The 25344-nt window shown below is 44.4% G+C and overlaps 1 protein-coding gene across 2 annotated transcripts in view; it reads right to left on the minus strand.

Annotated features, from left to right (window-relative positions):
• Window positions 1-25344, minus strand: part of SUCLG2 (succinate-CoA ligase GDP-forming subunit beta) — a 732334-nt gene that overhangs the window by 606606 nt on the left and 100384 nt on the right. For both annotated transcript variants that reach the window (XM_069643788.1, XM_069643789.1), the window contains exon 2: window positions 16674-16815. In XM_069643788.1, the coding sequence (XP_069499889.1) occupies window positions 16674-16815 (142 nt within the window). The remainder of the gene's footprint in view (window positions 1-16673; window positions 16816-25344) is intronic.

The following is a 25344-nucleotide window of genomic DNA, read 5'->3' on the forward strand; positions in this document are numbered from 1 at the left end:
CACCAAAACCACTTCCTCCCCTCTATTTGATTTTAAAGACATCACTGAGCCTGAGGTCATCTCCCTGCTCAACTCCATCAAACCCTCCAACTGCAAGGGTGATGCCTGCCCAAGACTCCACACCCACCTTAGCCCCCTTCCTCACAGCATTTATTACCTCTTCCTTCCAGTCAGGCCATGTCCCGTCTGGACTTAGGGTAGCTTGAGTACGCACACTCCTCAAAAAAGCTTCACTCGACCCAAAAGTCCCTGGGAATTACAGGCCCATCACCACTGTATCATTCCTGCTCCAAATCTTGGACAAAGCAGCATACCTGCAAGTCCAAAAGTTCCTGGAAGATAACCGTCCCCTCGGCCTGCGGCAATCTGGATTCCGCCCATGGCACGGCACGGAAACGGCTCTCCTAGACTTAAATGGATGATCTCAGAGACGCAGGCAAACATGCTCTCTTATTGCTCCTGGACCTATCCGCGGCCTTTGACTTGGTTGACCACAACACCTTGTGCCACCATCTTGCCACCCAAGCCAACTTCTCCACCAAAGCTGGTCAATGGATAACCTCCTTTCTCCAAGAAAGGGCCATGAAAGTATTTTCTGACTCAGCCTCCGCCTCCCCTAGCCTCCTCCCTTGCGGTGTCCCTCAGGGTTCTTGTATCGCGCAGACACTACAACCTCTTCACAAGGCCACTGTTCAGCATCCTTGATTCCCTTGGCATATCATATACCAACTATGCGGATGACACACAGGTACTCATCCCACTCACGGGCGATTACCTAGCAGAAACCAACACCCTCACCACCATCCAATCTTGGATGGCAGAGAACTGGCTCTGCCTCAATGGTGAAAAAACCAAACTCCTCCTCATAGGGTCACCCTTCACACTCGGCAACCTCAGAGATCTGTACGCCTCCTTCACCATTGAGAACATCCCCATCAAGGTCTCCAACTATGTTAAGACACTTGGAGTCTACCTGGACTCCGAAATGTCCATGGACAGACAGGTCAATGCTATCGCCGCCTCCTCAGCCTACTACTCCAAAATCCTCTATGCTGCCAGGCCCTTCCTCGCCCGTCATAATTGCCTCACCATCGCAAGGGCTATTATCAGGTCAAGGCTAGACTACTGCAATGCCCTTCTCGTTGGGACCTCCAACAAAAACCTGGCCAAATTGCAGCTAGTTCAAAACAATGCATTCAGGGCAGCCACAGGCACCGCAAGAAGAGTCCATATCGCCGAAATCAGACGGCAAGCTCACTGGCTCCCTGTCAAAGAGAGAATTGTCTTCAAAACTCTTGTCCTCACCTACAAATGCCTTCATGAACTCGCCCCTCCCTACCCGACTTACAGAATTACAGAATTACCAAGCACACTGCCACCAGACCCCTTAGATCTTGCTATGCCAACACTATTGCCCACAACCCGAAAGGTTCGCGCTGGTGGCTCCAGCTTCCCCACCCAAGCAGCCACGCATTGGAACGCACTGCCACCTCACCTAAGACTTATCGAGTCACACTTAGCCTTTCGCAAGGCTATCAAAACCAGACTCTTTGTCTGAACTATGAATCTGTATCAGTCATTTCCTATATATGTGCTTGCTATTGTGCTTGCAACTGTGTAACCATGAAACCACTGGGCACCTGCCTGTCAATCTCAAGTCCTTTATTTTCTGTAACAGCGCCTTGATGCCTTATGGGCTGCAAGTGTGCTTGACAAATGCAAATAAATAAAATAAATAAAAATGAATCATGTGTGCTTTTAAATGTTTTGATACAGAGACTGTTAAAACTCTGAATGTTCATGAAAGTCATCTATTAATGAAATCATCAGAAGGCATGCTTGAAAAAGACTTGGGTCTAATTGAATTTACAATTACAATTGTTTAAAAATGTGAGGCAAGTGCTCATTAACTTCAATATAGCGATTCCTGTGAAGGAAAGATGCAGTTGTATGTAAGAAGGTTTACCAGAATGTAAACTGAAATGTGAAAAACAAGAAACATATACCTATTTAAGAGAGGTAAGCCTTATTTTCAATGGACCAGCCAGGTATAGAGAGACTCCATTTTGTAATACGTATGCTTGCGTTCAAAATGGAGTATCAAACAGAACCTATATTTTACTTGCACGGTAGCCAACTGCAGTGTAGATTTTTATTTAACCTTGCTTGTCTTGCCAGGAGGATGTTTGTGTATAGAGTGGAACATCTCCAAAGGGCAGTTGAAAAGAGTGTGTGCTTTAAATGAATTATGAATGTACATCGGAACTGGCATCTCTTGAAGATGGCAGGAATAAGCTTGGAAGACCAATGATTGTCCAGCTCCTCATAGGAGGTGCACTGTGATAATTAAAAGAAGTAAAACCCTCACTAGTGAAGCCAAATATAATCTTCCCCTGGTTGCATGACAATCGAAGTGTTCGAACGTGCAAGTTGTTGTACCAGTGTGAGGAACTGCCATCCGCAAACAGTGAAAATCCCTGGCTTTTTAAAATTTGTATTGGTACATAAAATGATGCGGGCGATTCCTTCTCCAAAGGGGTAATCTGCTCACCAGACCCCTCTTTGTCGCAACTCCATGCCAAAAGCATAGCGCACTTGTGCCCTGCTGCATCAGTAGCCTGATCCACAGCACCCACTCTACTGGTGGCACAGAGCAGGAACAAGGTCACAAGATGCCCACTCGACCGCCGCAGCAGTAGCAAAGTCACTGTACATGTGATTGTGAACGGTCCAATTCTGTGTTCACATTTAAGTGCTGCCATTCAACCGAAGATCATTTCCACTACAAGCATACCTGCCCTTTACCACAGATACTTCAAAAGGTAAAGATCTGTGGTCATTCTTAGGATCCAAATATGTACCTGGATTTAATGCAAAGCAGCCCTGAACCATCACTGGGCTGATTTGGCCTCTTCGCTCTTTGTCCTAGTGGTATGTTGAAACGGTACAATAGGAGTGTACTAGACCAGAGTGCCTTTTCTCACCTTCTCTCAGAGGCTCAATGTTACCCGGGCCCTGGTTCTCTCTAGGCTTGACTATTGCAATAGCCTCCTCCAGAATCAACCTTCTTCCACTCTGCGACTCCTCCATCTAATCAAGAATAGGGCAGGAAGACTTATCCTTGGCCGTAAACCCGCGGAACGCATCTCTCCTGCCCAAAATAAATCTTCCCCGTTTCCCGGTTGCAGCACAGATTAAATTCAAATTCCTCTGCATCATCCACAAGGCTGTCTTGGCCTGCGACCACACTAGCTTCAACTTTATCTTACTAAATATTCTCCCTCTAGACCACTACGTTCCTAGGGCACCAACACTGTGTTTAAAGTGATTTGTTAAACAGAGGGTAGGTAGTCAATATCTCTCCTCAGCTGGCTCCCCCTATGGAACAACCTCACCGCCTCCCTCTATGCCTTGAGCAGGAGAAATTCCGGAAGCTCCTCCAGCCTTTCCTCTTTACCTCCTCCTTCACTTCTCTCCTCTGCTAATCTCACAGTTGCTGTGAGTGATTGGTGTCCTGGGTCCTTGTGCATCCTCGGGCCCCTGACTTCCCACACCCAATCGCCCAGCTCCTATCGACCCTCAACATTTGCCTTGGCACAGGCTCAGCCCTGGAGGTTTGCACTTACATCTAACGCGGTTCCGGCAGTTTAGCACTCGCCATACCACACACTTCATCTGTGGCTCACCCATGAGCCCAGACACGCCAGCACTTACTCCTCTACCACTTCCCTGTTGCACTTGCATACTCAGAATGAATATTAGGTTTGTCTTTTTTTCCTCCACCGTTTTAAAATATAGTGTTTTTGAATGGGCTTCACTCCCTTGTTCCCTGCCTTTGCCCTGTGGGCACTCTGAAACAGTATTTTACTAGCTGTATAAGCGCCTAACAAGCGAAAAATAAATAAAATAAAAGTTCAAGTTCCAAGCTATTAGCCGGCCATAAAAAAAAGTCACTTGTCGTCCCAATACTATACATACAGACAGCCCCCTAGCAAGAGTCAAATACCACCACCCTGTACTAGACTGTCCATCTTGGAAAGATAAGCCATCAGAAAATTATTGATATGGTAATTCTAAGCAGTGCTCAGTAACACAAGTGTAATGTTCTTATTGTAATAGAAATATATTCTGAAAGTGATTAGACAGTAACATAGTATATTTGTAAACAGTTTACAATGTTAGTACAATTAAATAATATCCTTTTGTTATTGAATAGCTGCTTGCGTTAAAACTTTTTTTTTATTTTATAAGCATACCCCTAGACTCCCTCCCTACCCCATCCCTCAAGGTATTATTTCCCCACCTGGATGTGCAGCAGTAAGCAATGGCTGTGATGGCTCCAGCAAATGCAAGAGAGCGAGCAAAAGATCGAGTGAAAGAGAAAGTGAGAGACAGAAACAAAAAGAGAACAAAAGAACGAGCGAGAGAGAGAGAGAGAACACAGAGTGAAAAAGTGCAAAGGATAGTGCGAGAAGGATAATGAAAGAGAAAGGGAAGGAGAAAGAAATTAACTGCGGGCGGGGAGAGAGACCAAGGGACGAGAGGAAGTGAGAAAGAGGGAAAAGGAGAGAGAGAAAGAGGGAAAAGGAGAGAGAGAAAGAGAAAGGGAGAGAGAGAGAGACTACGTGACAGGTAAAGAGGCTGGTGGACAGAGAGGGGGACAAAGGGTGTAGATTCAGATCTACCTAGGATACCTTGGGTACAAGTTGTTACTTTAGATTACTTATTTTAGAAAAGTTATTTGCCGGCATCATCTCGACTTATCAGTTAGACGAAATGGCACATATTTTCTGCGGTAAATGGGGGAAAAATGCCTATCCAAACATACACACATTGCAACAGTGTTGAGAACAAAATCTATTTTATAGACTTAACATATAACTTATCAGCGCAAATGTTTTTACTTGAAATGAGCATGAACTTAGAACTTGCATTCAACCAGGGTAACAGGAGACTTTATTGCTTGGAAAGAGTCTTCAGAAGGCACACTTGATCAAGATGTCGCTATCAATTGTGTTACTGTACCTTTTAGACAACGGCTTTGTTCTAAACCACCGTAAAACGACAGATTAAGATATGGAGAGGATTTAATAACCATATTGAACTCATCTTGAAAATAGCTATTTTTTCAGGTAGAAATGGCTGCCAGAAGCCTCTCACATTACAGGAATTTTAATAAACGTAGAGCATTATCTACTTGTTATTAGACTAGTTGAGTGGTACAATTACGTGAAGGCCATTAACCATCGTCATAGTAATATATGTTGACTATAAAACTGACTTAAACAACAATTAAACCGAAACATTTTTTTTTAAAAATGAAACATTATTAACACCATCATCTCTCATGATGTCTCCTGCTTCCTAGTTGCCACCATCACTTGGATCAAGCATGTATTTTTTATATTTAATTTAGATAATGTAGCATGGACAGCATATCAATCACAAGGTTCACACAGCAGCTGGCATGGCTTCTTGATCAGTTAGCTACTGCCTTGTTTCTCAACCCGCCAAGCAACGGATGAATCCTGGATCCGTTTCATGTCATTGGGCATAGTGTGCGATGGAGAGTGGGCCATGGAAGGTACACGTCAACATTTTTCAAATCTTGGCAGAGATTCCACGTTCCTCACTTTAAAGTCACAGATCATTTCGAATAATTGCATTATAAGCAATTTTTTCACAAATATTTAAGCAAATCTATAGCATCCTGTAACAGCCACATGAAGAATGAAAACGAGCACAATTATATGCATTAAAGAACAGAGCGCTCAAAAATTAATTCTAATGCTGGGACGGTGGACATTTTCCAAGCAAATGGTAACATTATGCAAAAGATGGAGTCTCTGTAGATCGAACTTAAAATTATTTGACATATGAAGCCAAGATTTCCATTCATTTTAAATATGGCAACTTGCATAACTGCATACCTTTTCTCATCCCAGCATTATTAAACTATATTAATTTATGGCAGAAACGTATGTGGTAGACAGAATCTTAATTCAGGTTTGTTGCCAACAGTTCTTTTGTTGCCACTACATCCAATGGGTATTTTAGTAATTTTATAAGACATAAAACAATACGTCAGTACAACATTAGTGTCAAATATCTGAAATGAGATTTTGATTTGTTAGACCCATGTCCATTATTCTCATTACTATAAATCTATTGAATATGAGGACATGTGGCAACCGAGTCCTAAAACAACACACACAAAGCATGGGCTGCGGAATGATTTGTGCCACATGGCCTATCCTGCCTTTACAAGAAACAGAGCCATGAAAAAAAGACTCCGTTCGATTGTGATCATACTTTTAAATCAACAATTTAGTGAGTGCATTATGCAAGACTTCATATGGTAATGTGCGTGTTCCAATATGCTTGTTGTGGTTTATGAACGCAAACCTATGATAAGGGAAACATCGGTAATACAGCTTGATAAGAAAAGCAGTAGAGGAAGTAACAGGAATGCAATTGGTATTTGACAAGAAGATCTTTTTACACGCAAATCCGGAACAATCCGTTTATAGCATCACAGTTCCTCAAACAACGTTCAGAAATCAGTCAAATCACAGACGACCTTTTCTCTGCAGATAAAGGGCATGACCCTGGACAAGCCACCCCTTAATTGTAGCAGCCATGACAATACGATCACTGGGCACAGCCTGCAGCCATACACTATAGGCACTTTGGTCATGCCTAGACTGCACTCCTGCGGCCGACAGTACCATCAGAGGAGGGTCAACAAGCAAGCATGTGGGTACAGAACAGCCGCCTGCACAGTACCACACCCAACTTCCTCCCACAAGGGATACCCTTAGTCATGCCACATTATGATCATTATTATAAGAAACATAAATGAAACCCCTGTGGGTAATGCCCCCAAGTGGTGAATAGAGCAGTGCAGTAGGATTATTACTGCCCAAATTGCAAGGTTGTTAGGTTTTTGTGCCTTAAAACTGCTCATTCTTGGTTGGACGCTTACTATTCACAAACGGTAGCTAGGTCTGAAGTAAAAAGTGGTTGGGATGGCACTAGGAAAAGATGATTGATGCTATCGGTCAGTGAAAAGCAGAAATCAAGTCATGATGGGTCAACACAGCCATTGATCAAGGAGGAGATGGAAATTAAAGGCATGGTCTAGTAAAAAATGTTATTGTCCCTACGGGTCGGCCATGTTTTTTAAGCCTAAGTGGCTCGATTTTAGAAAACTTTCCTATGGACCTTACCCGAGTTTTCGTCCATTAAACGCACGCGAAAACAGGCACCAGGGAGCCGCCATTTTGTGATAATCCTATCACTTACCGCATCGCCCTGGCTGACCTGCTTCTGCGGCACTAAATCAATTCCCCCGCCCCTGAGCCTGTCATCAGCAGACTCGTACCGCCCATTTCCCAACGCCAAAGCACGTCTTGTGTCAACATTCGCTGCGCTTCAGCTAATGACGTGTCGCCATGGAGATGGCAGGACGCCTCTTTCCTCAATAAGTATAAACAGACCGTTTCACAACACACAGCAGCAGATTTTCGATTCCATTCCTCTCTCTGTGTTACTTAGAGTATTTTGTGACTCGTTTCTGTACTCTGGTCAGCTACCTTCGCCGCTTGTAGCCCGTGTGAACACCTGTACCATCTCGGTAAATTATTTTACTTTGTTTACCACACAATGGCTACAATAATGCCCTACATGTACGAGCCCGAGTATACCGAGGAGGAACTACTGGAAAGGGAAGCATGCGAAAACGATGGGGATTCGGACGGCAGTTGGCAGGACGAATCAACAGATGAAGAGCCTGGGCCTAGTCGCATGGACGGCGTCTCCACCTGGTGCACATGCAATCGGTGCAAGCTAATGCCAACCAAGGAGGAGAACTGCTGCTGCCGAGAAAACTCAGGATGCCTGGCCTACATTTCGGAAGGCGAGCCACGACCGCAATGCATCACCGAGCTGCCAGACTTCAGGGCAGCCTGCCTCACACGGGCTGTGTTGAGAATAATGATGGTGCTTATGCACGAACTTCGCGCAACTGTTCGTCCTCGTAATCCGAGTAACAAGTATACTCTGCTTGTCATGCCACTCCTATTTCATGTTCTTCTACTATATCCAAAATTACATCTACATATCATTGTAACGCATGTCAGTCGTTCAATAGTGTGCATTGTCTAGATAGCATTTGTCCGTGCAGAATGCCATTAGTTACAAGAATTGTCATTGACAACAAACGTTTATTAAACTTATCTTGGTCATTTAAAAACAGTTTGTTTCATTCCTTTTCACAGGTGGAACAGGCTGGTGGCCTATCGTTCCTTTACATGGTGGCTCCACGGGAGGCTTGGACACCGCGTTCGAAGAGTGATACCCGTCTGTGCCGTTCGTGCCATTAGAGAAACGTTCCCGAGTGACAGCGGTCAGTACAGGGGATTTTCTCTCGCTGTGCTGCAACCTGACCTGTATAAACACCACATATATTTTAACAACGGTTGTTTCGATTCTTTAAATGAATCAAGTGTGTCTCCATTCAAGGATGGATGTCAGACATCTGTGCTCCGAATGGGTGAAGGTCTGGTTGCTGTGAAGCAGTGTGGTCACTATCTATCTAAGCTAACATAACATATTCTCGATGATGCATGCACTAAATAACACTTGTTCAAAGTCTTTCAGTAGGTTATGTCTCTATAAAAGTCACACATATATCTATACTAACAATTACCATTGGATTATACAGGCCTTAGGGTCTTGACCACTATAATACACCGGTTGAAGTGTGGGTCTGTGCTCACAAGAATCTCCGGTATGTGGCATTTGTTATTGATAAGCAACAATATACTATCAAAGGCGGTTCGCACCAGTGGATGAGCGCTGGCATGGGGGGCTGTCAGGGGCGCGAAAGGCCAAGGTGCCAAACTGCATGTACACTTCAAAAAGGTATCCCATGCCAAGGGGCCATTGCTCACATGGCCTCCTCAGACCCCGTGTCTCCAGCCAGGCCTCCCCTTGAAGCAGGCCACCCCCCTGCAATCCACATAAGTGTGTCTCCATTCAGCAGTCTTCCTGTGCCTTATCTGCACGCCCCAGGCCCATCCATCCCACCCCCCTCTATCAAAGGCGGTTCGCACCCAGGGATGATGCGCTGGCATGGGGGGCTGTCACGGGCGCAAAAGGCCAAGGTGCCAAACTGCATGTACACTTCAAAAGGTATCCCACGCCAAGGGGCCTTCGGTCACATGGCCTCCTCAGACCCTGTGTCTCCAGCCAGGCCTCCCCTTCAAGCAGGCCGCCCCCCTAAGACCACGACATACGTCATTCATTCACAAACACACCCCTGTTTCTAATACTTTATAAACCACTTGATATGTCTCATGAGAACATCTTTGTGCTTTGCAAGTCAACTCCTGAACGTGCTACCTGGCAACCACTGAGATCTACGCTAATCTGCTCGTCGTCGTGTTATCCGTGAACTTCTGTGACCGCTTAGAGCAAACCCATCAGTGTGCTACCTGTGGCCACCACCTATTCTCCTGCAACATACTGCTCTGCTTGCTGAATCCAACTGTTTGTTGGTGAAGGTAAGGCCATGTATCCTAGTCATATTTCCCAGATTTTTAAATTTCTATCTATTTGCGAGTAGAGTACACAATAGTGCTATGTTCATTGGTCTTATTGCTATTGACTTGAGTTTCCATTGCTATGCTATCAATAGATCTATTTATTTTCATCGAATTGCATCCTTCGGGGGGTCCAGTCTATAATGTAAGCATGTTTCCTTCTCGTGCAAGACAGAACATCCAAGGGACGAGTCACATGTTCAGATTTTAGTCACATCATTTATACATTTCTGCAACTTATGCAAATACTAAGCCGCACATAATGAACTGGTATAGTTCCTGCGACCAAAACAAACCTTGCATTGATCATTGTATGATTCATTTACTTTTGTATCAAATCTTTATTCTTGAAGATTGTATAATAATGTCGATATTTACTTTTCAGATTTATCAACAATGCCTACCTGTTCGATTAGCGGTTGCCCTTCAAAGACCCATGAGAAATCTGAAGGCATTACAATGCATGTATTCCCGAAAACTGTTGATCGATTAAGATAATGGGTCAGACATTGCGGATATCCACTGGATGAGCTGGAAAGTAGAGTCCAACAAGTCTTACAGGACAAGAGGGGTGATCGATACCGCATCTGCAGCCGGCACTTTTCCTTGGACATGTACACAACATCTTGGGTAACAAAGAACAATAAGCGGCGAACAACACGGAAATTTCTCGAAAACGCTATTCCCACTCTATTCGTCCACATTCCGCCACCAGTGAGTCAAGTGTCCGGATTTAGCTTTAGGCTTTGCGGTAGTGTGTAGGTAGCCGAATGGATTAATTGTTATTGTAGGTGTTCTATCCCTTGTAATAATTTCGATATTGATATGAGTGTATAGTTTTTTGAATAATGACATTTATCAATATATTCTTTTTCGATTTCATAACCCACAAACGCAATGTATATAAAAATGGGAACAGGGAACTGTGCTGTATTGAGCATTTTTCAAGTATTCTGTCGCCTTACATGGCTATTTTTAATATTGGCATTTCATTATCAATCATTAATTTACCTTTACAACTTCTTGACTATCCCTTGAATCTGAAGCAAGAACATTCTACATCCTTGACGTGGTCGCAGTTATCAACCACTTCTAGCGCGTATCAGGTAATCTTACTAGGCTAATCCGCTACAGACTTGTTTTATGCATGTCAAGTAATAGTTTTATTCTATCGTGTAATTATTTTACTGAATGTTTGGTTATTGCTTTCCAATTGATATACACCTTAGTTATCGTCCACTGGTGTTTGTTTTCAGTTATAATTAGTGTTATCCATACTAATGCAAGTACTGTCTTTCAGGGAGATGCTGAAGCGTCCGCCACATCTACAACATTTCTAGATGTTCTTCACCAGCAGGAGGTATGGATACTGACAGCTCCATCGAGCGTCATCATCAGAGCTGGAATTCTTGTCGTTTGATTGTTCTACACAATGTTTCATTCGTGGTTAGCCGTTGATATGTACCTGTGCTGTCGACCCCAGGTGTGTGTTATGTTTTCACTATTGTAATCCTCACTAATGCAAGTACTATGTTTCAGGCAGTTGATGGAGCGTCAACCCCTGCACTTTATGCAGAGCCTGACATTCAAGTAATTCCAGGGGAAGTGGAAGCGGGACCATGCGTATACGAATCGGCGCAACAGCTTTCGGAAGTGCGCACTACATTTGCAACATCCATAGATATTCTTCAGCAGCACGAGGTATGGATACTGACAGCTCCATCATGCGTGATCATATAACGTGATTCCATTTGCTATACTTTCTTCCCTATTAACGCAAGTGCTGTGTTTCAGGGAGACGACGAAGCTTCCACTACAATCACAACATCCAATTTAGATGATGCAGATGTAAATAAATCGGAGAAATAAGTCGATGAAATGTGATCATATTTAGATTCTTTTAGACAATGCATCATTTGTGGTTATCTCTTTATATGTACCTGTGCCGTCGACCCCAAGTGTGTGTTATGTTTCCAATATTGAAAACCATACTAATGCAAGTACTGTGTTTCAGGGAGATGCGGATGCCTCCTCTCCAATACAACCATTCATGGCAGTCCATGCAGAGCTAGAGGTATGGATACTGACAGCTCCATCGAAATAGATCATCACTGGTCGAATACTTGTCGTTTGATTGTTGCACACAATGTTTAAATCGTATTTGGCTATTGAGATGTACCCGTGTGTTCGTCCTCACGTGTGTTTTATGCTAACAATATTTTGATACATAGTAATGAAAGTAGTATGTTTCAGGGAGACGATGGAGCCTCATTCCGTGCTGTCTATGTGGATACAGAAAATATAGTCGTTGCAGCGCAAGAGGAAGGGAGGACATGCGGGAACGAATCGGAGCTACAGCGTGCAGATGTTCAAGGTCGAGTCAAAAAAGTTGCAAAGAAAAAAAAACAAAATAAGGTTAGTTACAAACAGTTCATAATTTTAAAAAAATGTTTGTGCTGGGGACTATTTTATGTTTTTTTCCAGTCAATTGGACTACACTTTATCTTGTGTTTAAACTGAACATCCCTTTTCCAATCTCTCCTCCAGTTACCCGTGGGTGTCAGGACTATACATAAACAGACAGAGAAGCGAATGAGAGATGTTGCTTGCCAGACCATGTGCACTATGGAGGAACTATTAATTGAGGCGAGGCGTGTTCAGGCTCGAGATGCTCATGTCCAATGGCCACAACATGAATTAACTGTGTTTGGAGACTACAGCAAAGTTGCACTGGACCATAGCTACAGTGCGACCGCACCACCACAAGAAAATGTTATTGAATGTATTGAAGATAGCTCTGAAGTAGTTGCAGATCAATTCACACAATCTACACCCGCCAAAAATTTGCCACCTAAAAACCTGTCGACATTGTCGTGTTCTCCCATCAATGTTGAAGTAATAGATGTCGAAATGACAGAGAATGAACCAGCCGCAGCATCCATAGACGCATCAGAACTTGATATCAGCGATATTACTTTCCAATGTGTTGAAATCTACACAACGTCACAGGCCGAAACAACGTTGACGCAGGAAGACAGTCTAATGAAAGAGAGCAAATACATTGTATTCGACAGTTGTTTGATGGAAATTATAAGTATGCTGAAATGTGTGCATTCCATTAGAGGGAAAGTATGTGGGAAGCCATTGATTAATGTGACTCGTCAAATAAAAAGGCAGTAATGTCAAAATAAATGCCACCTGTAGATTAAATCATAGGTTCTCATGGTCTGCACAACCGATGCTGGGGAAACTGCCAGCAGGCAATCTACTGTGTGCAGCTGCATCACTTTTTAGTGGCTCCAGTTTTAGAAAGTTAGAGGCTTTCTTTCAGTTTGTGGGACGGGATTTCATTTCTAAAGCGCTGTACTACATATACCAACGTGATTATCTGTTTCCGGCCATTAGTGATGCTTGGAAAATTGAACAATTGTCTCTAGCAAGTACATTCGAAGGCAAACGATTCAGGCTAGCCGGCGATGGACAGTGCGACAGCCCTGGATTTTCTGCCAAGTACTGCACCTACCACTTTCAGGACATGGATAGTAAGAAAATTGTGAGTTTGGTGGTCGTGCAGGTAACACAATGTACATCGTCAGTGGCCATGGAGAAACTAGGATTTATAAAATCAGTGGAATATCTACAAATCAAGGGGAATGCACATCGACCTCATAGCCACGGACAGACACGTTTCAATTGCCAAGACAATGAGAGAGCAGTTCCCACATATTAATCATCAATTTGACGTATGGCATCTTGCTAAATCAATCAGTAAGAAAATCTCGGCTGCAGGAAAAAGGTTTTGAAAGTATTTTGCAGTGGTCCCATTCTATCACCAACCATCTTTGGTGGAGCTCAAAAACTCGTGAAGGGTCAGTGGAAATACTACTTGAAAAATGGCGGTCACTGATGCACCACTGTACCAACGTTGACCGCTGGACAGCAAATCAACATTTCCACCAATGTGAACATGGCCCTTTGTCCCCAGAGGAGGCACGGAAGAAGAAGTGGTGGATTCCATCTTCACCGACACACAAAGCCATTAAGAAGATTGTTTTCGACAAAACTATCAAGAGATTTGAGAGGACTGACAGAATTCTGTCACACAGGAGATTTGGAGGTGTTCCACAATATGTGCCTAAAGTACAGGCCAAAGCGCTTGCATTTTAGCTTTCGGGGCATGAAACATCGCACTCTACTAGCGGTCTTGGCCCATAACAGCAATGTCGGACGTGAACAATCTAGGACTAGAGGTAAAGTAAGGATGCCTCGCTACACTAAGGTGTTTTCAAAACGAAGTAAGCAATGGGTGATCAAACCAGTCTATGATGAAATGCAGTTTGACTTTGTGAAAGGCCTTATTGTTGCTGTGTTAGAGAAGCACAGACATGGAATTTTGGACGTTTCCGTGCAGAGCAGTGATCCATTGCCACCGAACATTGCGACTGTGCCATGCCCACCCGAAGCACAGCTGGTTGTGAAGTACAAATCCTGGTTTAAATAATTGCAATACGATTGTCTTTTTGTAAATAAATGTTACTGTACAGTGTACCTGTAACCCTAACCCCTACCTTCACCATCATGGGTGGCAAACAAGCTGGGTGTCATCTTTGAATTCTCTATATTCACCATATATATTTGTATGTATATATTTTTCTCATGTCTCATCTCATGTAAATGTAAATGCTGCGCACTGTTAACGGAGTGGAGGCTTGCGTATTGCAAATAAAACAAACAAACAATAAATCTCACTTTTAACTCAACTCCTGTGGTACTTTATACTTTCCCTGACCTTCCACCAAAAATTAAATGTCTCAATTTGGGCTGCAAAGCTCGCAGACAACGAGGACAAAATGGGGGCACTTAGAATGCGCCAAGCGTGCCGTGGCATTTGGGAGAGAAGCCAGTTCGCATTTGCACATTGAGGCGCACTACATAGAGGGATTCTAAACTTCAAGTTCTAACAGATGCCTATACTACGTGATGTTGCAAATAAAGAATGCGAAGGACAGCGGCTTTGATTTTCAGCTCGCGGTCAGATGAGGCCCACAAGTCGCACTGGAACTATAAGGGTCTATTGTTTTTTTACCTGAGACAGGGACCATGCCGAAAGAACTACATTTGAAGGGGGTGCGCAATAACGTAAGAGACGATAAGGCAGAAAATTCAGAAACTATACAGAGTTTCATTTTAGTTCAGTATACGAAAAATCGTTGTCAAGAACACGGTCCGTTTTACAGACTGCATTACGAAGAGAAACAATGGAAATTTCAAATATAATGTAAGTAAATCTTTACACGCTTTTATACTTAATGAATGGATGCATGAATGAAGAGCTAGGGAAAGCAAGGAAAACGTGTTCGTAGTGGGCACGTGGGCATGCAGATCTACTGGTCTCACTGATCTCTGTCCTTGGCCCAGCCACTTTTCCCTGCACTGCCTACCTGCACTACGGGACTGTCTCTGTATCCTTCAGCCCCTTCTCCCGGCATTTACCTTGCACTTGCCACCAGCTGGCCCTATTATTTAATTTGTATTCAACTAACCATGTACAGCACTTTTATCCCCCCTGCCCCCTTCCCCATGCGCGATCAGAAAGACACCTGGCCTAGTAGGATCGTTGTCTGTCTGCCCTTGTTCCCCACCTGCCTCGTCGCGCCTTGAGACACTTGAGTATAGGCGCGTTACAAATGCCATATCATATATCATATCATTCCTCACGCATGTAGACTGTCGTTTATCATTGTGTGTTGGCCTCGATTTATTTTGTTACTTTTTGCATTGATTTTAGAGCCGAACATACTCCATTGAAGTATCCTTGCAAGCAAATAGTTTCTGATCGGCTGTAATAAATAAAATGAGTAATATTAATGAAAATCGACTGGCGAGACCAATTATAATTTTTTTGTTTTCATAACAGGTATTTGCTCCCCTTCTGCTACTGCCATCGGTTTGAGACACCAGCAGATGGCTTTTACAGTAGACACCTGCAGCTTCGTGTGAACAACTGGAGCACACTGACAATTTTATGGGACGATCGGCAAGGGCCCACATGCCCTTACGCTGTACTGGTGGCTAGAAGCAACATATCAACCTTTACGATGGACTAGTGCCTAGTTGATGGAAAAGCCTTGCGGTTCACCGTGCTTCCAAAGTGCTTCATTTAACAAAAAGCAACACCCTGTGTACCATTGCGGATACAGATAAAAGAAAATAAATGGCTTTCGGAGTTCATATGGCAATTGCTGAATATTCTCTAAACATTTAATGTCAAATAAATGTACTTTACCAAATGTACTGTGTTGCTGTTTGATTTTAAAGTACAGTTTCATATTCCGAATTGTGGCGCGCTATGTTGTGAGATGGTCTGTGTTGGTTTCCGGGTTCTGTGTGGAGTCGCGTAGAAGACGACTGGGCGCGTTTGCCTACGCAGCACAGTAACGTCACGGAGAGAGGCGGGGAATATGAAATGTTTGGATAATGTCAGGCTCAGGGGCGGGGGAATTGATTTAGTGCCGCAGAAGCAGGTCAGCCAGGGCGATGCGGCAAGTGATAGGATTATCACAAAATGGCGGCTCCCTGGTGCCTGTTTTCGCGTTTAATGGACGAAAACTCGGGTAAGGTCCATAGGAAAGTTTTCTAAAATCGAGCCACTTAGGCTTAAAAAAACATGGCCGACCCATAGGGACAATAAAAAATGTTTACTAGACCATGCCTTTAAGGCAGTTTTTCTACCTTGACTAGGCAAGGGATAGGGTGTACTGCCACCTCAAACTGAATAAACCATGGTCTTCTATGATGTAACGACACAAGAAGTCATGTATATCCTTCAATTGCAGTATATGTTAAAAATCACTATTAAAATGTTAAATATAAACTAAAAAGCAGTCTTAGAACCTTCCTTCATAATAACTATTGCAAACAAAAATCTTGTACTCAACTGTACTGAAAAGTGGCGCTTTAAAAATGATACGAATCTTTAGCATCCACAGAAAATCTAATCTATATAAAGAAAATATTCCCAGCAGGACACAGAGTGTAACCGATTGAATGCATCATTAGTCAACTTACTGAGCCTTTTGGCAGCCTCCAGGGCCTCATTTGGATTATCAGCTACGAAGAATCTCTGGACTGTAACTCCGTGGTCTGCCATCAATTTCTTGCTTTGATATTCCTGCAGGTTTAGCCATCTTCGGGAAGTTAATTGAACAACCTACAGAAATGAGACCACACAATTCTCATTATCAGCAGTTCAAGAAACAGCCAAACTGTCTAAAAAGCCCAGAGGTCCCCCGAAACTAGCTATCAAAAAATGTACTTTACGTTAAATTGATTGAATGGATGATATCCATGTTCACCTTAACCAAATGTGAAAACAGGACGCCTTTCTTTAGACTACAGTTGCATACATTTAGATCTACAGCATGGTTGTTGTTCCTAAGGGATTTAGAGGTGCACTGGAAATGTGACAAAATATAATGAAAAAGTAATTCACCCAATTTGATCAATGACCACGTTAGAATCCAAGCCAATTAGAACATAGCACAAAAGTTGCAGAATCCTTAGCAAAACACAAAAAAATATGTAGATTGATCAGATTATAAGCCATTGCACTACTTGATCAGAACATGCAGGAATACAGTTGCAACAGAAGTAGATCAGTAAAGTTCATTTCAGGAACCCCGGAACCCTATTTAAGCAAGTGTATCCAGGTGTTATTTCACTTGTGATAATAGCCCATAGACCAAGTTAAAGTCCATGTCTAATGGGCCTTTATGATCAGGGAAAACTCGGTCTGCGAGAGTCTTCTAGCTATTAGCACTTGACAATGGTCTCCAGAGTGCTAACAGCCTTATGAAATGGGGTTGGCTATTTCGCAAATGCTTAAAGAAAAATATTTGTTTTAAACTAATACAGGAAAAGATGGGCGCAAAGGGAAAGGAAAAAGTCTATTTATAGGCCCTCTCCATTTCCATGAATCCGCTTGGGATGATGTGTGGTAATTCATGAACTGTGGAACAGAGAGAGAGGCTTGAAGAGGTGTTGGGAGAGGTGCTGCAGGAAGGGATGTATGGAGCTATGGAAGGGAGAAAAGAACAGGCTCAATGGCTGTAGAGGAGTTGAAGAGAAAATTGCAGAATGGCACTAGGAGGGGAGTCAAGCATCAGTACGGGGTGGGTGGGATCCTATTGCGGGGCCCATGGTATGTGCTAAAGCCAGAGCCTTAAGATGGCCTTCTGCCCACCTCCCGGCTGCCAATAAGATCTGCCACTCAGTGGTAAATTGTAATGATGACAACACTTACTTTTTATCTACACACACTGCGTCACTCTAGCCAATGCTCTTATTATGTCAAGACTAGATTACTGCAATGCCCTGTACTCAGGACTCAACAAATACATCACAGATAAAATTCAAAGATTGCAGAATAACGCACTGAGAGTAGCGTTGGATGTCCCCAATAGAGAGCACATTAACAAATTCAGGAAAGAGGTTAACTGGCTGAACATAACGGATCGAATCCTCCTTAAAACAGCGTCCCCAACTTCCAAATGCCTGAACAACCTTGCACCTCCTTACTTAGAGGAAAAAAATCACCAGGAGAACAGTCACCCACCCTACTAGATCTGCTAATACATCTATGCTGGAGATTCCCAGGTTTAAACGCTCAACTGCGGGAGGAACCAGCTTCCCCGTCAAAGCTGCGCAATGTTGGAATAAGCTACTACTTGACCTCAGACTAGAACAACCCTAAATTTAGACAGAAGGTACTTAAATGGCTGCACACCAATGACACCTAACCTGATTCACCCTTTTCCTAACACTAACACACACACACACACACACACACACACACACCCCCCACATATTCCCCACCCCCCCATATTCCCCACCCCCTCAGAAAAGTTAAATTCATCTTATGGTGCATGCGCTCCTCCACCAACCTTTGCAACAAGAGGTTTCCCCCTACTTTCCTCTTGGCAAGCTGCAACTGCTCTGCACCACCACCTCACGCCAGTAAAATTCTGACACATACCCTACTCTTCATGTGCTTAATGCTTTTACACTAGCTTAATAGGACAAATTACACTCCTCTAAGTAATGTCCTTTCTGATGGATGGTCCTCCCATGGATTCCAAATCTATAATCTATCTCCCAGCATAGCTGCTCTTCAGAACACTAGGGGGCACAACATGGTCCGTGGTGCCTCTGCTCATCAGCTCTACATTCCCCATGCCAGACAGGACATCGGGCCAGTATACATTGATGCGCCATGCCCCATGACTTTAATACAACCAATTTTCCCGAGCGCCAAGGTACCGAAGAACTGAAAGGCGTACTAGCTATCCACCAAGTGGGGCAGGATGAGAGAGGGAGTAGTAATCAGTGGGAGGAGAATCCATCAGAAAGAGCTGTGGCATACCAGAAGGACTCGACTACTATCGGTCATGTTTCAGTGTGGGTTATTTAAATTAAAAGCAAAATGCTTATTTTACCCTCGTTATTAGGGAAGTTCCCTAACTTCTAAAACAAAAACTAAGGGTACTTGTTGAAGTCCAAAGAGTACAGAGTCCAAATAATTTACCAACTGGCCCGACCACCTTAGAAAATCCAACTAAAAGGAAAAAGTGAGGCTTGCACAACAGCCTTTGAATGGGCTTCGGCTTGGCACAACTCCTGTCTAAAAGCTTCTTTTAAATATGCTGATAACGTTCACAGTTTGTTAAAAACACAAATATCCTCGGTCATGCTTTCTCCTACCCTTGGGAAAAGAAAAATTATTCTTATAGCATTTTTCTCCAGTTTTCTTTTTATCAGTGGTCAAATCCCTCCAGGATTATTTTAAACGCGCTTCTCTGTGTCCCGCCTTCTTGGCACTGGGACTCACCAAAGCTCTGTGACTCCAGCAGAATGATTGGTTCTCAGTCCAATTAATAAACGTAGGGCTTCTGCCCGCTCGTAAATTACAGGTTCCAGTTACCTGGTTGGCTAGCCTCGTTATTGAGTGTTTATACTGCTTTCACTTTGTTCCACGTGGGACGTTGGCCTGCTTTCCGAGCCTTTTGCATAAAGCACACATTTCCCTCATTTCTCTTTGCATAGAACATGTGCCCATTCGGTTCTCTTCAGCACTTACTGTTTGCGGATTTTCCAGCCTGGATATACAATCTTCGTATCTCATTCACTATGTTTTCCCTGTGTGGTGCGCTCGTTCAGTTTTTCTAGACTCTCGTAGCATTGTCAGTTTCGCCAATCCTGGAAACCAAAGTTTATAGCCCTCAATGGCATCCTCACTTTGGGAGCGTTCGCTTCCCTATCGGTACTCAGGTCATCGGCAAAGGCGCTTGCCGTGTTGTGCTGGAGAACCTGGGCTCCTTTCCCTGGTCTAGACGTTGGTTTCTGGGCGCCAAGCCAACCACTTTTCTCTAGTGGTTGCGCCACAGGGAAGACTGTTTTCTTTCCATCTCTGTTCCTCTCCTGACAAGAGCCTCTTGCTCGCTCAGTCTCCAGCTGGCGCATCTCCCTTCTCCCGCACGACTGCTGGCTCCGCATAGCTCTAATGCTCAAGGACGTCTGCTCTACAGAGGCTCACCTCTGCATAGCGATGAATCTACTCCCTCTGTAGGAGTCTCTTCCACTCGCAGTCAGTGCTGCTCTTAAGCACGTTATTGGAACAAAAAGAATTGTGTCAGTCTTCTTTGATTATGGCCTCCAGCTGATGTTCAACATTACCTGAAGCCAATAGAGTGTATCAAGGGTCTTTATTGGTTATAGTCATTGCGGGAGTTATGCAAGTGTTTCCAACGCCCATATAGGCAGAAAGTGTGTTTTGGACTGGGAGTTCCTTATTGGAATTGGAGTCCTTGTCCCCAAGAGGGGAGCCACTCTCACTGAGGTCCCACTTGACCAAACCCCTACTGAGGGTCTTAGCAGGCTCACCTCCCTAGCCTCAGAAGGTGGTGACTCACCTCTCGGGAGAAGGGACAAATTGTCTGGATTTGTCACAGAGCATTACCAAGAGGTTAAGTAATTGGCTCTACGGTTTCCTCATCCATGATAGACTCCCATATTATACGTAGACCTAGAAGGAGGGCAGAAAACTCTGGAGGACCGCTCTACCACCAAAAATAAGCATGCAGCCCTAATTGGGAATCCAAGCAGTAATGTTTGGCAAAAGAGTGCCATGAGGCCCATGTAGTCGCCAGCAAAATTTCCAGAACAACGACTTCTCTCAACAGTGCAGTGTTGGTGGTCCGTCCTCTGGTCGAATTAGCACAAACAGCTTCAGGCACATCTTTTCCAGCCAGATCGTACCATTCTGAAATACAGAAGAATGATCCAACTCAACTGGGTCTGTTTGGTCACAACCAGAGCTGCACAGGCACCAGCACAATCCACAAAAACATGTTCATCTTTCCCGAGTCCATCCTACCCGCGTCCCCTCCCCCCGTCCATCTGAGAGACGTAGTAGCCTGCACCGGGTTCGGCCAATGGAACTGCTCCTCTGCCTTGGAAGGAAGAGGCAGATAAAGGGGAGAAAGGACAGTCTCACTACCAAAGTCACCTTCACTTTTTCAGGTTTAACAGATAATACCTAGAGCTCACTCACCAGCCTAGTGGAAGTGATGGCAAATGGGAGAAACACCCAAAGGGTGAACAACCCCAAAGAACAGCAATGTAGGGGCTCAAATAGAACGCCCATAAGAAATGGAAACACTACATTTAAATATCATGCCGGAACAACAAACTGGTGTTGGGGAAAGTAGTTGCACAATCCACACAGAAATTGCATAAAAGTGGGGATTGTGGAGAACGAGCAATGCTCGGGGGGTCTTTTTGAAGCAAAATCGCTGCAATGTACCTCTTCACCATGTCAATCTGCTGGCCGGTCTGTGCCAAGAAAAGAAAAAATATTGAAGATGTGAGACAAGTAACTTTCCCGACCAAAGATGTACACCAGCTGCAAGCATAAATGGACTTGGTGGTAGGTTTCAGAGCAGAGAGGAGCATGTCTAGGACGTCACCCAACAAATCCCACTCCTTATATAGCAGCCTCTCAGCAGAGCAGCCAGTCATTAAGTCCGAGGGTACTGCAGTTTGGGTGGAGCACCCGCCCCAACTGTCAAAGCTGATCCACTCTGCACAGAAGACGCAAATGAGGACAGATTAACAAATCCAGAAACTCTGGATAGCACGTTCTCTGGGCTCAGTCAAGAGCAATAAAAATTAACGTTGTCAGAAACAGGCATAGCCTCCTGAGAACTAGCGGGAGGACTGGTATAGGCAGGAATGCATAGGGAATGTTGAACGTACATTCAAACATCGGGGTGTGTCTCACAATGTTCCCTATTGAGGAAATTCCCTGGAGGAGAACTCACACTTCTCTTTACACTGGAGGTAAAGAGGTCCTCCTGCGGAGTCAAGACACCAGAAGAAAATCTCCAGAACTTCCTGACATAGCTCGCATTCATTGGAAGCCGAATTCGATCTGCTCAAGGTATCCGCAATGACATTCTCTGTCACGACAAGATGAGCCATCATCAGAGAGACGTCATTCTCCAGAGCCCAGAAGCACAGTTTCATAGCTTCTCTGCACAGAGGCAATGACCCTCCACTGCCTGGTTTGTTGTGATAGTACATAGTTGCTGTGTTGTCGTTAAGGACCAGCACAGTCTTACCTGGCAACCAAGGAAGGACAGCAACTAAGGAGAGCCTGATTGCCCTCAACTGCAGCAAGTTAAAGTGCTCTCAGGAATCTTAGACTATAGGTTGCTCACCCTCCGGTCTGGCAGGTGATCACCCAGCCTTTCAAGGGCGCATCTGTGTTTGTCAGTTGGGTCCAGGTTTGCCTAAGCAAAGTCACTTGGAACAGGTTGTCTCGTAGGTACGACCGATACAAGGTCCCCAGATACTCTTCCAAAAGGTCCGAGGTGCCCACTGAAACAGAGACAACTGACATTTGAGAAGCCACTGAAGTGATTCCATGCACTGCCAGGTCTCCGACACAACAGGAATGTAAGAGGCCGAGAAACCAAGGCAGAGGCAGGAGATCTCTGCTGTGATTGGAGAACATTGAAGGGCAAAAACGGAGCTTTTCTGGTGATTGGAGGACATTGAAGGGCATACCTTGAGCCTTTCGGAAGTTCAGTGAGAAAACCAAGATATACAACAGACTGCACCTGCGGGACAGATGAGCTAACTCCTGGTTTGGGAGTGAGCATGGATGAGCCAGTCGTCTAGGTAGGGAAAGACATTAATGCCTTTTGTCCTGAGCAGATATGCTTCCACCACTAGCTGCTTGGTGACCCTGGGTTCTGAAGACAGACAGAATGGTAGGAACTTTAACTGGTTGTGACAATAACCCACTATCTACCTCAGATACTTCCTGTGCTTTGGGTGAATCAACACACGCACTTAGGCATCATGGAGATCCAGTGTCACCAGCAAGTCCTGTAAGTCAAGGGCTGATTTGGAATAAAGTAACCATCTTGAACCAGTCCTTGCGCAGGTACAAGTTAAAGAGCCGCTGATACAGTATGGGACAAGCCCCCATCTTTCTTCAGCACCCAAAAATAGACTCAATACCAGTCCATGTATCATTCCGAGCACAACATCAATTCTATAGCCACCTGTGTCAGAACCAGACAGGCCTCCTCCAACAGGTTAGGGTCCAGAGGCAAACAATGGACAAAGGAGGGATGGTCAGGGGGGTGTTGAGCAAAGGGGAAGCAATTGCCCTGGTGAACGACCCATAAGGCCCAGGCATCAGACATGGTTAGACCACATTCCATGCCAAATGAGAAAGCTCAACACACAGGAGTTATATGGTGGAAGTCTCCTTCACAGGTGCTTCAAAATGGGGGCTACTGAGGTCACAGTTGAGACTCAAACCTCACACCTTGGAGCACCTACACCCTCCCGCTTGCTGAGCAGTGTTTCATTTGTTGCTTGTCCCCTGTCCCTGTGGCCATAGGCAGGGAAAGGGTCAAAAGCCGAGTGAAGTACTGATTGTAAGATTTGGCGTGATGTCATCATAGAGTAGGGCCAGGGCCTCAAATACCTCTCACCTGACCAGCTGGCAGGTGCCTCCTTCCCCAAGCACCCAGCCCCTTACTGTCATCAGGTTAGGATAGGGGTGTGGGGGGTGGGAAGACAGTCTTCGAGCTCACGCGTGGCAGCCTGAACCAACAGGTTCTCAGGGAGGTGTGCTGGGTATGAAAAGCTGTGTCTGAGGTGGAAACCTAGAATCTACTGTTGGAACCGAAGCAGGCTTAGTCCACCACTCCGGGAGAGGAGGCCCAACTGCTGAAGTGAATGGCAATAGGGTCCTTGGCAAAGATGTCCATCATCTTGAGCTGAAAGGCTTACCATTACTGCAGCGGGGAGGCTTAGATGAAGGATGGGGTTTTGAGGAACCACTGGGGAACGGGACCTATTGTAAGGTTTCTTCTTATCCTAGAGTTATCAGGAAACGTCTTTCTGGAGGGCTGTCCTTGCCCAGCAACCTCGAATAGGGCCGTCCAACGCCTTTTCACCTGTGAAGAAAGTTGAGTTTTGCAGCATGCTCCCAAATCACTTTAGGGTGCCCTCCCCCTTACAAAATACAAACATTCTGTGTGGGTAAGAAACTAGGTATTAGTGGGATTCATCATGTTGCAAAACCAACAAATCTTCTAAAGAAGCAGTGTTCCTCAAGAAAGCCGAATGTGCAGAATTTTTTTTTTTAAAAAAGGCACTAAGATCACAGGACGCAGTGCGTAAACATACTGTCATCAACATGTCCGGCGTGGGGCACGTACAGTTACCAAGCTGAGCAGACAGGGATCCGCACTGTGCCCCCTTTCTGGCAGAAAAGTTTCCGAAGAGTAGCTGCACTGGGACGTCAATATCACAGATCAGGAATTCATGGGACGAAAGACTCCCTTAGAAAAGATTGAAAGGTATGCTAGTTAAAATAAAATTACTAACAGTACTATTTGAATACTTTTTGCAGCATTTTGGGTTACTTATGTGAGGGTGAAATGGGAACTAAGCTGTTCCTCAGTATTAGGCCATCACTCCCCAGTGACAAAAATAAAGACAAGAATATGATCTAGACTTCTGTTCCAGAGAAATTCTATACAACTATTTGAACAACAAGACTAAGGCGAGACCCAGGGTAATCCAAATGTGGACCCCTTGCTCACTGTGCTTTAGCGAGGCTCAGCTTCACCTCACTGAGGAGGCCCAACAAAGCCAAAACGCGTGTCTTGGTTGCTAATGGTACTCTTATTCAGCGGCGAACTGCCTACCATTATGGTGCTGGACTGCCCTTGTGGGTGGGACCAAACTGATATATAAATTAATATTTCTCCTCTGTAAAGGCTGCAGTGTGCTAAAACATGGTTATAGACCCTCCTGAGTGGAAGAAATTCCATACAACAGGGTATTTGACCCATGTTAATTCACTATAGAGGGGCTCCCACACCCTTGCTCATTAGGAGGAAAGTAAACTACTTACTGTTAATACTGATAGTAGTGCAGTAGTGAGAATGGCAGAAAGTAAACTAAAACTACAAAAACAAGAAAGGCAAAGCTAAAGAGAACATGTTTAGGGCTGAGGTAATAAAAAAGGATCATGGCAATAGCCAGGGTACAAGTAGTAAACTATCTCATGCCCTCCTTGAACCTGTGAAGTCTGTGCCTCTTGAAATGTATGACTGGTATGTGGGACGCTTGCTTCTCATACTTGCCCAAAGTT

The sequence above is a fragment of the Ambystoma mexicanum genome, chromosome 2p, assembly GCF_040938575.1.
Source record: "Ambystoma mexicanum isolate Mex_15411 chromosome 2p, UKY_AmexF1_1, whole genome shotgun sequence".
NCBI lineage: Eukaryota > Metazoa > Chordata > Amphibia > Caudata > Ambystomatidae > Ambystoma > Ambystoma mexicanum.